Genomic DNA, 14,021 nt, shown 5'->3' with positions numbered 1-14,021 from the left:
AGTCACTGCAACAAGAAAGGTCAGTGGAGCTTTGGTTAATGTTAGGATTTGGTGCGAACCAAAGCTTTTGTTTAACTGCTTTGTTGAATAAAAAATATTTAGGGGATTTTTCTTATGATTTGAATGAAGGAAAAGTACCCTTGAACATATGGAAACAGACTGCTGGACAGGAGATGGTCAAACAGTTGTGTATTTTGAAGGCTAGGGTAGGTTCACAGCATTTTAAGGGGTATAATTTCATGCACATAACTGAAAAAAAATGGGGATGGAATACTATTCCTTTATTCATTCTTACCTGTTGGAATCAAAATAATTTGTCTCAGAATATTAATAGTGTTATTTTCTGTAAATTTAAGCAGGTCACAGTGTTTATTGAAATAGCTCTTTTAATACATAAATGCATTAGTTATAAAAGATTAATGAGTCAGAAATGTATCATTTTAAACCTATTTTGACATTCCACCACCCCTTCCCAAATTAACGTCTCTAAATTCCTTTATAGACGCACATACACACACAGTTTTACTGTACCATAACCTGTGTATCCTGCAACTTGCCTTTTTCACTTAGTGATAGAACTTATCCTCACTCATTGCTCATAATTCACCTCGTGCTTTTTCATGGTTGTCGTCATCTACAATTTGAATGCATCAGATATTTGGTCTGCTTAAATTTGAGGACAAATAATCAAGCTTTCTTTTAGCAGGATTTATGCCTGAAGAAGTCCTAAGGGACTTTACAGAGAATGATAGGTATTTCAGAAATTCGACATTCTGTGAACTGGTATTAGGGGCATGGAATGAAATGAAGAAAGGGAGCTACAAGTGAATGTCAAGATTAGTAGAGAACCTTGTAACGTTATTTCCAAATGCTTATTACTAGAACTTTTAGGCCAAAAAGCTTATTGGTGTAATCCATGTTTTAAAGGAAACTTAGACTTTGTAGATAACAGCTGATTTATGAAGTGTACAGTCCTCTTTTCTTAATATAAATGGTTTTTGTTCTCTTCACTCCTTAGCTCTGTTTTATCTTTGGAATGTTTATCATTTCTTGGAAAATAATTCAGCTATAGGAAGGGCTGCTTGCTTTTTTAAAAAAAAAATGTGTGGACATGATGGTCATGTATTTTGACCATGATTAAGAAGCTACTGACCAACTATAGACCACCACCATTTCATTAAAATATAGATTACAGCATTTAAGATTACAAATGCACATTTTATGGAGTGAGAAACTGTTTATCCACCATCCTCCCCAAAAGACCAATAGTGTAATTTGATCATGAACTGTCACTCACACATAGTTGGTTATCCAATGGTAAATTTGGTAACATTTTACAAATTGCAGTAGCTGCTTCATGGTGGTCATTTAATGCTTGAAGACCTGTTAGGCCCCAAATTAAAAGATGAAGAGTTGCCATTTTCTTTTTATAGGTCCAGAAACTTGCCATTATTTAAAAATGTAATCTATTTTAATAACTTTTTTAGTCTTTACGTTTTACTTTTTTGACTTTATTTTCTCAATTTTCAAAATAGTAATTTCATGTTTTAGTTATATTTTCTATTCCATTATCTCTTTGCTTACAGGAACTGTACATTTTAAAGCTTTTTCTGAATCATGAACCAAATACAGTAGTGGTATAAAGAGACTTGTTACGTGTTGCCATGGAGGTTTCATAGCGCTTTATGTATTGTTAGTTGCCATCAGTTAAGTCTGCTACAAGTAATGTAGTATAATCGGCTGAAAATCTGAGCTTTTAATTAATCCTCCAACCTTCTCTTCTTTCCTCTACTCGAAGAGTAGAGTATATTTATTTTCATCTGGGCAAGCCAATGGTCCCTGGTCCGGATGTTACTGGCCTACCAGGGAATCTGACCTAGGATACTTAGCCTATAAATTAGTTCTTTTTACACTTTTTTGTAATGTCTGTGGTTTAGTGGAAAAATACATGTTTCTAATCTCCTGTTGTTCCTATGTGCGGATTACCTCTTATAAGCCAGTTGATTTGCATATACTATTACAAATCTTCACAACACCCTTGGAAAGTCAGTGATATTCCTATTTTATACAGAATGAAAGAGACTCTCAGAGGCCTGTAATTGTCCAGAGTCACAGAGCTGCTAAGAGTGGAGCTGAGATTCAAAACAAACTTGACATAAACAGCACTTCTTTTTCATAAACCCCAACTAGTGAAATTCTGTTAGTGCGTTATAGAGAAAAGATTGCAGATTTAGAAGGCAATCAGTCTGGAGGCCTTTCAGAACCAGCTCAGCCACTATTAGCTCTGTGACTTTCTCTCAATCTCAGGTTTCTTATTTGAAAAATAGGGATATTACTGCCCACCTTGTAGGGTTATTTTAAAGACTAAATAGAAACGCATGTAAAGCCTTTGGCACATTGTACGTTTTCAAACTAGTGACCTACACTACCCCTCCAGTTTAAGACCCCTTCTGCTGAAGTAAATGCCAGCACTGACCAGCATTAAACAAAATTTTAATTTACTATCCTGAAACAGAAGATACCGATTAGAGTATTCCCATTGTGTTTTTCATTGTAGGCCTTTTGAAGAGCAGAACAGATTTCAATCCCAGCAGCAATGCAATTTGTAGTGGGCGGGTTTTCTTTTCCTTTTTAATCCTTTGTTTTAATCTCATTTGGAGTTGCAAAATTTTCTGAAGGGTCTGATGCTGCCTAGGGCTCTAGGCTGGAATGTTGTCTTAGCCTATTGATGTGGTGAGCTGTTGGAAGAGGTAGGAGTGATTTAGAATGAGATGGCATTAGGAAACAAATGAGTTGAACACATATTTCTCTGACCACTAGAATTTCGATGGAGCTAACCGGTAAATTTGAGTGTTTGTTACTTGCAAAACAAGTAAATTTCTTTGACTGAAATTTTCTTTTTCTCTTAAAAATTATTTTTAGGATGCAGAATAGAAAACTGTGATTCTTGCTTTAGCAAAGACTTTTGTACCAAGTGCAAAGTAGGCTTTTATTTGCATAGAGGCCGTTGCTTTGATGAATGTCCAGATGGTTTTGCACCATTAGATGAAACCATGGAATGTGTGGGTGAGTAGTTTTTCATGTAACTTTCAAACTTTTATTTTAACACCTGTTTCTTGAAAAAATAATGCATGCTGGATATGTTCAACCTAAAAACAAATTGGTTCTCTTGTTGTTAATTAGAACTGAAAATTATTTAAGTTCTTTGCTGACTTGCTGAATTCTTTAGGCGTCAAGACATCAGTAGTCTCCTATTAAATCTTGCTACAAAATTTACTAGATGTATGTTGGCTAGGTTCAAATATTTAAGGGCTGGCATGGTTTTATCATCTGTAATACATACATTTCTTACCTTAATTTATTAGTAACTGTTAGAGAAAAAAATTTGTTTAGAAGAAAAATGAAAATTTCAAGCATTACCAAGAAAGAAAATTTTTGTGCAATATATATTTTGTTGATTGTTGCAAACGTATATTAAGACAATGTTACTTTTACTACACTTAGATATCTAGAATGCATAACTTAATATACATGTATACACTGTTCACGAATAATTAGGAATACACATTTTACGAATTTTGTACTTTTTGAGTGTTTGAAAAACACTTTGATATTTTTATACAACTGATGAAAAGGTAAAGATCTATGAGTATGTGCATTTTGATGAGTGCCTAATATGAATCTAATCTGCAGGTGTAATGGCATTGTCACCACATCCACTTGCACTCCTACCCCTGAATTTTATTTGGCATATATCTGATGTGATCTATAACAGAATTATGTATTATAAATGAAATTTTCCATCTCCATTTCCATATATAGAGACTTAAAAAAATGAGAACTTTTTTCCTGCAGAAATATTGTTGAAATATAGTTAAAATATTTGAAGGTTTGCAGAGAACACATTTAAATGACAGGTTTTGGAAGATGTGTACTTATGTTCCTGTTTATGTATGGGTTCATACGTTCATACCAGTGACACCCTACTAAAGTCACCAGAAGAGAATAGTCAGAATGTTGAATTTGCTTTTGAGATGCAAGACCCACACCCATTACAAATGTTTAGTTGAAACTCTTACAAAATCCTTAAATATAAAAAATTACAAATAGAGTCCTATGCACTTTCCCACGTAAAAAATCTTAAACAGCTTTGAAAAATCTAAGAGTAACCACAATGCCAGCTGAGATCTAAAATGCTGAAGTACCATGCGTGGACTTGGGGCCTGCATCCGTATTTGCCAGTTCAAAGGGGTATTTTAAGGGTGAATTTGGTGAGGAGGTTTAACTTAGCATATTTTGATCCTTTTATTCCCCACCCCAGGGCTTTGGAAGGTAGTGGTATTTCCACTATATAAATTTGCAAAAGGAGGTGCTAAAAGCTTTTACGTAAAAACAAACATTTTCATTATTCTGTATGTTAGTAAATTGAACACCAATAAAAAAAAAAAACATTTTCAAATATCTGACCATACTTCTAGTAATATAGAGCACCAATTTAGGGAATAAATACATACAGTGGTTTCTAGATATCTATTGAAAGAATTGAGATAACCAGAAAATGCAAAATAAACTCCCTATCCTTTTCACGAAGTACTGACTTCCAAAATAAAACTAACATGCTTATGAATTACTATGGGGGCATTCAGAATTAAAATGCAAAATTATGTCTTCTGTCATGGTTTGAAAAGAGAATCTTCTACAGGCTTTTAGCTGTTGAATCTTTTAAAGACTATATATTTCAGTGTCTTTAGAATAGACCAATAGCATTCCTTCAAAAAAAAAAAAAAAAAGAATTGAAGTGTCCAAAAGGGGACTACAGGTCTTTGGGGCTGTATGACTTAATTTATCTGATGGGAGGTGGGAGGGTGTGTGGAGAAACACAGCTATATAAATTTTATGACAGCGGAGCAAATGGATACCAAATTATTTTTGGTGTTTGTATTTTTTTTCTTTATTAGAAGGATGTGAAGTTGGCCATTGGAGTGAATGGGGAACATGTAGCAGAAATAATCGCACATGTGGATTTAAGTGGGGTCTGGAAACCAGAACACGGCAAATTGTTAAAAAGCCAGCCAAAGACACGATACCATGTCCAACTATCGCCGAATCCAGGAGATGTAAGATGGCCATGAGGCATTGTCCAGGAGGTGAGTTTAGAGAGTTCCTATCATATGTGGGCTGTGTGCTTTCTGAATTCTCCTCCCTAACCACCCTCCGTGTAGAGTATCCACAAAGGAAACCTAAAAAAAACATCAGTGACAGGGTAAAAATTCACACTGTACTTAGAGACAAATGCTTGAATGTAAAGAATATAAAGGTTCGTTTTCATGATACCTCAAATGTATCTCATGACAATTGGTTGTGAACTTAGGACAAATGAGCTTTCTAAAGTGAGATTTCTAGAAGTGTGTGTGTGTGTGTGTGTGTGTGTGTGTGTGTGTTACTGATGTACTATGAAAGAGAGTTCTTATGAAATCAGGCCTTTGCAGATGTTGCTCTGAGGGAAGCGGACAACTTTCAGTTGAGAAGTTTCGATTAGAAAGGTTTATGAAATCTGTAAAATCATCTGCATCATTACTAGTTGAGGATGACAACTTAAAATAAACTTGCCCAAACACTGGGAGGAATAAATGTTGTCTTAATGTTACCACAATTAGCTGGTTCCCTCTGTTTTGATAATAATTTGTAGAAAACAGCTACTGGTATGTGTGTGTTTATTCATGTCTTTGTAGTAATTGTGCTGATTTGCAGTAATTATTCTGTAATAACAGGATTAGGCCCATTTACAAATTAGGAGAAGCGAACATAGCTCAGGTGCCGGAGGAAGCTGAGTCAGTACAGGGAAATGCAGTTTTTAGCATTGTCATTTGGGTTCTTAAAGCATAATCATTTGTTACCATTTTAACACTAGCGGATGCTACATTGCCAGAAATGAAGTGGGGATTTTTCTGGTGCACAAAATAGAAAAGCAAAAAAGAAAGTGGCGTTTGGAAAATTGCCCTTGAAAATAATCAAGACGTTTGTTTGCCTCCATTCCTGCTGTTGGTGCATAGCTTTTCAGCTCTGTGGCTGTAGCCCAGAAAAGAGAATATCTATCTGCTTAATGGATTTATATTCCCATTATGCTTCCACGTAGAGATATCTATGATCCATGGAGGAAGACAAGACTTTTTAAGACTTGAAGACTCCAGTCGGCTTTTGAGAACTATTAGATCCAGATTCAGAAGCTACTATTAGGAAGGCAGCTTTTCCTCTTGAATTAGTTTTGCTTTTCTTTGCTGGGTCTTTGAAACAAAGTTTTTTTGGGTCTGCTTTTCACTAACAAGGATGGTTTTGTTCAGTTAAACTGAGTATTTTTCAGTCAAAATAAAAGAAAATATTTTCTTACAAAACTAATAAGCCACTTCTTGGATAGCTGAGAGCATTTAACCTGCAACCTTGTGCCTAAAAACAAACCTGATGTATTCAGGTATTGGAAATAAAGACTTTCTTTGTTGTATATTGTTTATGTAACTACCCCCCACCATTCCTCTTCAGCAACGTGGTCCCCCAATTGTGGTTTACGTTAATAGCAAAAATTAACCTGAAAATGCTCCTATAACAAACATGCTTATGTGTAACAAGAACCAGCACATTCCCCTCCCCTCTGAAATTATTTTGACCTAGCCCCAGTCTTGCTTGAGAATTTTGTAGATAACAGCTACATTGTTAACCTATAATGTTAATTGCATTTTTATATTTTTTGCTTCTAGCAACAGTATACTATCTTAATAGAATATAACCTGACACTGTTAGCAATTGAAATTATGTCAAAACAAATGTTTGTGTCATATGCTAATGTCTTTTCTACAAATGAAACATTAATGAACACTTAGTACATACTTAGGTTGTACCAAATACTATTCATTAGGAGAAAGCAGTTATGACCATAATCCCTATATCTACATTTTCAGTTTAATAAATTCAAGTTTTATATAACCTTTAAAGTTAGTAGGTTTAAAAAGTTGAATCAGAATTTTATTGTTTTATGCTTTATAAAAAGGAAACTAAAATAGAATTGTTGATAGAAATGGGAAGTTACTCTCCAATTAAAAAAAAAACACTATTATTTACAAAATTGGAAATGAAAAGTAGAAAATTAATTTTGGAACTTGAGCACCAATTGATAAAATTGGCATAACTTCCAGTGGAGTATCCCACCTTGCCTCAGGTGAGAGAAGGGAAAAGTGCCTTTCTTCCATAGGTCATGGTGATTAATGGAAGAATGGAGAAGAAAACCACTTTATCCCATTTTACATCTTGACTTGATTTCAGTGATCTGCTTTGACAAACCATGCAAAAATGTAGTCATAATCAGGTTGGGAATACAGGCATTTTTTCAGACCTTTTCAACATATGTATGGATTTCTCTCCTGTTGGAGCCAATCTTAACCTGATTGCACACAAATGCAGCCTTAACCTCCTTCACACTAAAGCACTGGCACATTAAAATCAGCTGTTTTTGATTACTGGAAGGCATAAGTTAGAGGTCAGAGAAATGGAATAGTCACTAAGTGTATAAGATATTACACTGAAATCTGTTAAAAATGAGACAATAAATGGCAATAAATGGCTATAAGATAAAAACAGTGTAATGCTTTAGCTTATTTTTAAATTATTGCATCCTCATTTGATGTTTTAAAAAAGAAAGAATATCTAGAGATATCTTAAGTCATGAAGTTACTCAGTGTTCATTCCCCAACTTTTCTTTTTGATTAGTTATATTTTTCTTTTATTTCTGATGACATACTTGTAGAATTTTTTAGGATTTTCTGACACTCATTCTTCAGGATTCTAGTCTGGAGATCACAAGATCTGGGGCTCTGCACCCTGTCAACTCATTAATTCTGTTACCCTTGTCAAGTCACTTAACCTCTCTTGGCCTCTATTTCCTCATTTGTAAATTGAGGGCATTGGGGGGACATTTTCTAAGATCCAGTCCAGTTCTAAAAATCCAGTGATTCTAAGACAGATTGCCAAAAGATACGAGCAAGTTCTATGGTTGTCATGTAAGCCCAAGAGCGTTGTTCATGACAGAAGGACTGAATGCTTTTCTAGTAGCTGTACCAGGCATTTGCCAAGCCTTTCACATCTGGCAGCTTTTCACCCCTCCTGCCTCCTCACAGACTAAGCAAGACTCCTTAAATCCGCCTATGACCTGTGGTTTAGCCACAAACATACCAGGAGGCTAGAGAAAGAAAGGGGAGGAGGTCAAAAGAGACTATGATAAAAAGGGGTAAATAGTAAGAGAAAATAAAGAACGAGTGTAGGAAACAAGGGCAGAAAAGAAAGCACGACTCGAAGACCATACTCATTGCTCATACCTGTCTTCCACTCCTTTCACTTCCCCCTGAGGACACTTAATTAATATAATTTTTTCTGTAGGGACTAATTTATTCTGTTAATACACAATCTGGAGATTCAAATGGAAGGGATTTCAAGTCTGGACCATGTTGTACTTTAAAAATACATAAATAGAAATATGCTATTATATATTTAAATGACAAATGGAAGAACAAAATCATGGGAAGCATGGAGTTGGAAGATGTTCATGTACAGGGGAAATTGTTGTCATTGGGTAACTGTAATGTTCAGGACTGGCCAACATAACCTCAACCTGAAATAATCTGCCCCGTGTGTATGGCGTTCCTTGTTATTTTGTAAGATCCCATGACAACTAATTTTAACTTACCAGATCTTGAGCGCTGCTATGTGCTACTCACTGGTCTAGGCATGATACTGCTCAGAGTCTTTACAGACCTTTTTCTAGTGGGAATCATGGCAATAAAGAAGTAGATAAGTTCATAATTTCATGTGGAGATGGAGATTGGCAAGAAATGTAAAACAGGATAATAAACTAGTATAAGATTGGGCTGGAAGTGTATTATTTTATACAGGGTATTCAGGGAAATTGATGGAATAACATTTGTTCAGAGATCTAAATGAAGGAGACCTTTTGAAGAGCTAAGGAAGCCTTTTTTTTTTTTTTTTTTTTTTTTTTTTAGCTATCGATGCAATGGTTGTTAAATGTCCTTGATTCTTCCAAGTTAAATTAAGAAAGAGGAAGGAAGGGATCCCTGGGTGGCGCAGCGGTTTGGCGCCTGCCTTTGGCCCAGGGCGCGATCCTGGAGACTCGGGATCGAATCCCACGTCGGGCTCCCTGCATGGAGCCTGCTTCTCCCTCTGCCTGTGTCTCTGCCCCTCTCTCTCTCTCTCTCTCTGTGACTATCATGAATAAATAAATAAAATCTTTAAAAAAAAAAAAAAAAGAGGAAGGAATTACAATCTGGGGAGCCTCTGCCTGGCCCAGGGTGATACATAGCAGGTTTCTAGTGGCAGAGCCAAGAACAGGTTCAATGGCTTGCTGTCTAGGAAACCCAAGTTTTCCCTGTTCCTTGAAATAAAAATCAAAGATAAAGCTAGGGCTGTCCATCAAAGAAGCCAACTTTATTTCCCCTGTAGCCTAGACACATCATCTTACTTTTGTTCTACAAATACTTAAAAAAAAAAAAAAAAATGATGCCCTGCCATTACCACCACCTCTCAATATCTTCCACCTGATATAAAAACCTACCCCCAAGGTCATTTCCTTAAACACCAAGGCATTGAACCACTGGCTTTGCTTTAATTGAGCTGCCCTTACAAAGACCCTCTTCTTTTATTTTAGTATCATTGGTTCATTTTGTTGGGGAAAGTGTGACATCCAGATGATTGTTTTCCATCATTAGTGTTTTGGAAGCACCCTCTGGGCTAGCCTCTGAGGTTACCTTGTGTTGAGCAGCACTCTGCCCCCTGGCTCCCTGGAAGGTCTGGGAATTTGAGTCCCACCCCCCACATTTTGGGTGCCCAGCATGGCTCTTCTCTTTCTGACCCAGTCAAGCAATCAGACTGATAGAGTAATTTAGGTGATACTTTGACGCTCAGTTTTCTGTCTCTTTTGCTTGTGGTTGCCTCTGCTCGCCCTGCCGGTAGTTATTAGCAACATTATGATGTGATTCTTTAAGCCCTTGTCAGATTTTCTCAGAACTGTGCTAAAAATTTAAACATGGAATCTGCTACTATATACTATTTCAATTTGAAAATAACTCCTTCCTCTTAAGAGACATTTACCTGACCCTCCTCTACTTTGTCCTTAAGTGGCTTTTAGCTTGATAGAAAACAAAAGAAAATACTATTTAGCAACTTAGAAACAATTTCTGCAAACATCTACTTTTTAAAAAGCAATAGTAAAAAGAAAGACCTCTCTAATCTTTGTTGTCAGTACATAAACTGACAGCAACATGTGGACTAGGTATTAGATAATCTAAGTAAAGATGATTGTGGATTGTGCTGGATTGAATGGAGAGCAGGAAATAAGCACATTTGCAGTAGAATCAGGTCAAGAAAATATGCTTTAGACATATGTTCTTTATTTCTGTACATTTTGTTTACATTTGAGTTGCAATTTATGTGGTCTGTTTTATACATGCCAACCTTAAGAGTAGTTTGGAAGAGAGAGGATAAGAGAAAAACCTCTTTTCTTAAGCTTTCAGAGCTGTCAGGAATGTAGGTACTGGAATTATGACATGAAGAAGAAAGCATCTAAAGAGGAAATTCTTGTGTCTCTGTTTGCTGTGCTAAATACTATTTGTGTTAGTCACTTGAAGCAAATTGTACTGGTTCTCAGGTACTCTGGACACATGACCGCTAATAGTCCTGTTTATGGAGATAATGAACTGGGACAGTCACCCACTTAGCAGCCACATTTTAAATGTTGATGTATATTTACTGTGTAAAGTTGATATTTAACCAAGATCCACCTGTCTCTAGATGGTTCTCTCAGTAGCCACAGTGTCTAATTCCTGCTTCTGTGGTCTGAGCAATGAGCCTTCAGGCAGTGTCTTGAAAAGTGTTCCTGCCCTCTTTGCCCCCCTTCCCATCCCTTTTTAATTCTTTAAATTTGTTTCCTGGAAAGTGGATAAGGCATCATCGTTGGGACTGTTGATACTGGTGATGGTGGTTTTATTTTTGTTGCTTTGTAGCATTGATTTCTTTAGGATTGAGTGATTCTCCTATGGCAGAGGGTAAGGGTCTAAGGCAATAAGGGAGCAGGGAAGTGGGCTCTCATGCAGTGTGCATTGGAGATGACAAAAATTTGAGAGGACAAAAGTAAGTATGGTTGTGGACTTAGACATAAACATCTAAGGGGGTGCAAAGCACTGATGACATGGAGTCTGTAAGAAAGGGATAGAAGACCAGCTCTTCCGCTAGTTTCATTTTGAGCCTGTCTGGGTGCCAGCCTTATTTGCCTGAGGGACCAGGGGAGTGAGCAAGTGAAAGAAGCCACACCTTTGTTCCGCTCCCCAGCTTCCCATCTGGGATTCTCTACTAGCCTCATTTAATTGCAGTCCAGAGCAGCATGTACTAGTCTGTTTTATGGGTACTTGTAAAAAGGATTTCTCAACTACACATGCCACCGAGGGCCTGTTGTTCTGTGTGTAACAAGGCAAGGACAGGACAATTCCAAAGGGGCCTTTCTCTTAGGAATTTTACACAGCAGTAAGCTACTCTGATCTTAATGTAAAATATATAAAGCAATTTTTACAACACTCTAAAATAAAAACAACTTTAATAGGACACACATGGTGTCAGTGGTTAAGTTTATTTTCCCCCCTTCAAGGGGACTTTTTTTTTCCCCTTATGAGATAAGAAAGCCTGAAGTATAATCCCCTAATGGTTTCTCAGAACAACTTACTTTCCTCACCAGACACCTCACTAGAATCTTTAAATGATGTTGATAAAAAGGGCGCAGGCGGTTTACTCATGGAGATTTCCTGTAAATACTTATCCAGCTACTAGACTGACTTAGAACTGTAGTTGTGGATATCATCCAGGATCGAGAGGCAGAAAGAAAACATTTTAATGGAAATAATGACAGAGTTTTACTAAAATCTCAGCATGACTCATGTTGTCATCATAGAGAAGTGGTTAAGATGATAAAATTACTCTGCGCAATAGTGGGGCAAAAGGTTCAGGTGGCAAAAGTTATTACCATTAATTTAAACTAAAAATGTAAAGGCAGTAGGTTTTGCTTTACAATTGACCTGTTTATATAATACTTGGATCTACTGTTTCTGTGTGTCAGTATTATTTTCTTCTATTTGAGGACTTTGGAAACCAGGAGTAAAATATTTGAACTAGTATAATCAAGAGACATTTGGTAATTGATGTTATGCCCTTATTATTAGTCAAAGGATTTCATAATAACAATGTAAAAATATTTAATAACATGCTAAAACAAAACAAAATTTAAACATCAGGACTAGGAAAAACTTATAACAAGAGCTCAGGACTGATAAAGAAAATAGACCATATGAATCTATGTTGGTTGAAATAATTGAGCCAGAAATTTGGCCTTGGGTTTCCTACCCAAGGCAAAGGGGAAAAGTAAATATGGCCTTTTCTCTCTTAATTTCAAATAAATGATTATAAAATACAAAAGAATTTAATAGTTCCTAGGGGGAAAATCAGTATATATACACATGTATATGCATATTAACATATATACATAAACATATTAATGTGTACACATAGATATATGCATGTGTGTGTATATGAATATATACAGACACACACAAACATGGGTATTAATTCCAATTTCAAACACATGAAAATATGTATGTGTGTAGGAAGGGGTGGGACTTGTGTCATAGAATTAAAGAGATTAATGATTCTTACAGAAAACATTTCAGTTCCACAGAGACAAACACGAAACAGATTTCTCAAATGAGGAATCATATTCAGAATAATGAAAGGTATGGTGTACAGTGTCTTTATCAATATCCACATCCCTAGTGTATGTTTGCAGAAGACAGGCAGCTTGGGAGTGTTTATTCCTCAATGGAAGCTGAAGGCATAATTGTGAAAGTTGACTATCTAAAGGCCTGGGCAGTATAGAATCAAGATTTGTTGACTTATCAGTTGTATTTGAGTACAATTGTCCAATAGGTTCTTTTAATAAATATTGAATACATTTAGAACTTCATGTGGAATACTCCACATGGTGTGTGGAGGACCTAGAAAACGTGTAGTTGTTTTGAGGGTCAGTTATCCTTTGAACTTGCCAATAACTGTGGTGTCTTTTCTATATAGTAAGGTGTTCTTAAGTAAGTTCGGGAGTTGCAGGCACTCCTGGCTGACTCAGTTAAGTGTCCGACTTGGTTTCAGCTGGGGTTGTGATCTCAGGGTCATGATCTCGGGTTCCTGAGATGGAGCCCCCCAGTTCAGGCTCCACACTCAGCAGGGAGTCTGCTTGAGATTCTCTCTCCCTGCGCACATCACCCTCCCCTCTACCCCCGCCCAACTTGTGTGTGCTCATTTGTTGGATCTCTCTCTCTCTCTAAGTCTTTAAAAATCAGGAGTTGTATATTTAGACGAGTTATTTATTTCCGGTGATTATCTCAAGTCTTGCACTAATATTTTTAATAACCCATTTTGGTTTTTGTTTCTTTAAGGCTGGCCTTCAATTATTTTAATTTGTCAAAACTATTTGATATGAGAGAACCACATAGATTTGAAGTAAATGCTTACTGAGTGTAGCTGAGTTTATTAAAATATGTTGTCATGAGAAACGAGCAGGATGAGAGTGATACAATCAAGAGTTTATAGTCTCCTTAAGGAAGGAGAAAAATGCACATTACAAAATAACGAAAGAAGCAAAGTTAAATTTGTAAATGTAAGCATTGTTACAGGCTCTGATATTATAGAAAATAGCATTTTTAGCTGTTGTGGCCAGGAAATGCTTCCTGAAGAACAAAATTAAAATTTTATTAAAAGGAGGTGGGTGGGAAATATGTTTTCTTTCTTTCTTTCTTCTTTCTTTTCTTTTCTTTCTTTTCTTTCTTTCTTTCTTTCTTTCTTCTTTCTTTCTTTCCTTTCTTTTCTTTTCCTTTCTTTCCTTTTCTTTCTTTCCTTTCTTTCTTTCTTTCTTTCTTTCCTTTCTT

The 14,021-nt window shown here is 36.2% G+C and overlaps 1 protein-coding gene across 3 annotated transcripts in view; it reads left to right on the top strand.

The window, feature by feature from the left end:
* The window catches only part of RSPO2 (R-spondin 2), a 148,455-nt gene that overhangs the window by 92,440 nt on the left and 41,994 nt on the right, over positions 1-14,021 (top strand). For all 3 annotated transcript variants that reach the window (XM_038555332.1, XM_038555333.1, XM_038555334.1), the window contains 2 exons: positions 2,923-3,066; positions 4,959-5,147. In XM_038555332.1, coding sequence (XP_038411260.1) covers positions 2,923-3,066; positions 4,959-5,147 — 333 coding nt within the window. The remainder of the gene's footprint in view (positions 1-2,922; positions 3,067-4,958; positions 5,148-14,021) is intronic.

Source organism: Canis lupus, chromosome 13 (genome assembly GCF_011100685.1).
Source record: "Canis lupus familiaris isolate Mischka breed German Shepherd chromosome 13, alternate assembly UU_Cfam_GSD_1.0, whole genome shotgun sequence".
Classification (NCBI taxonomy): domain Eukaryota; kingdom Metazoa; phylum Chordata; class Mammalia; order Carnivora; family Canidae; genus Canis; species Canis lupus.
This window is presented reverse-complemented; position numbering and strand designations above follow the sequence as displayed.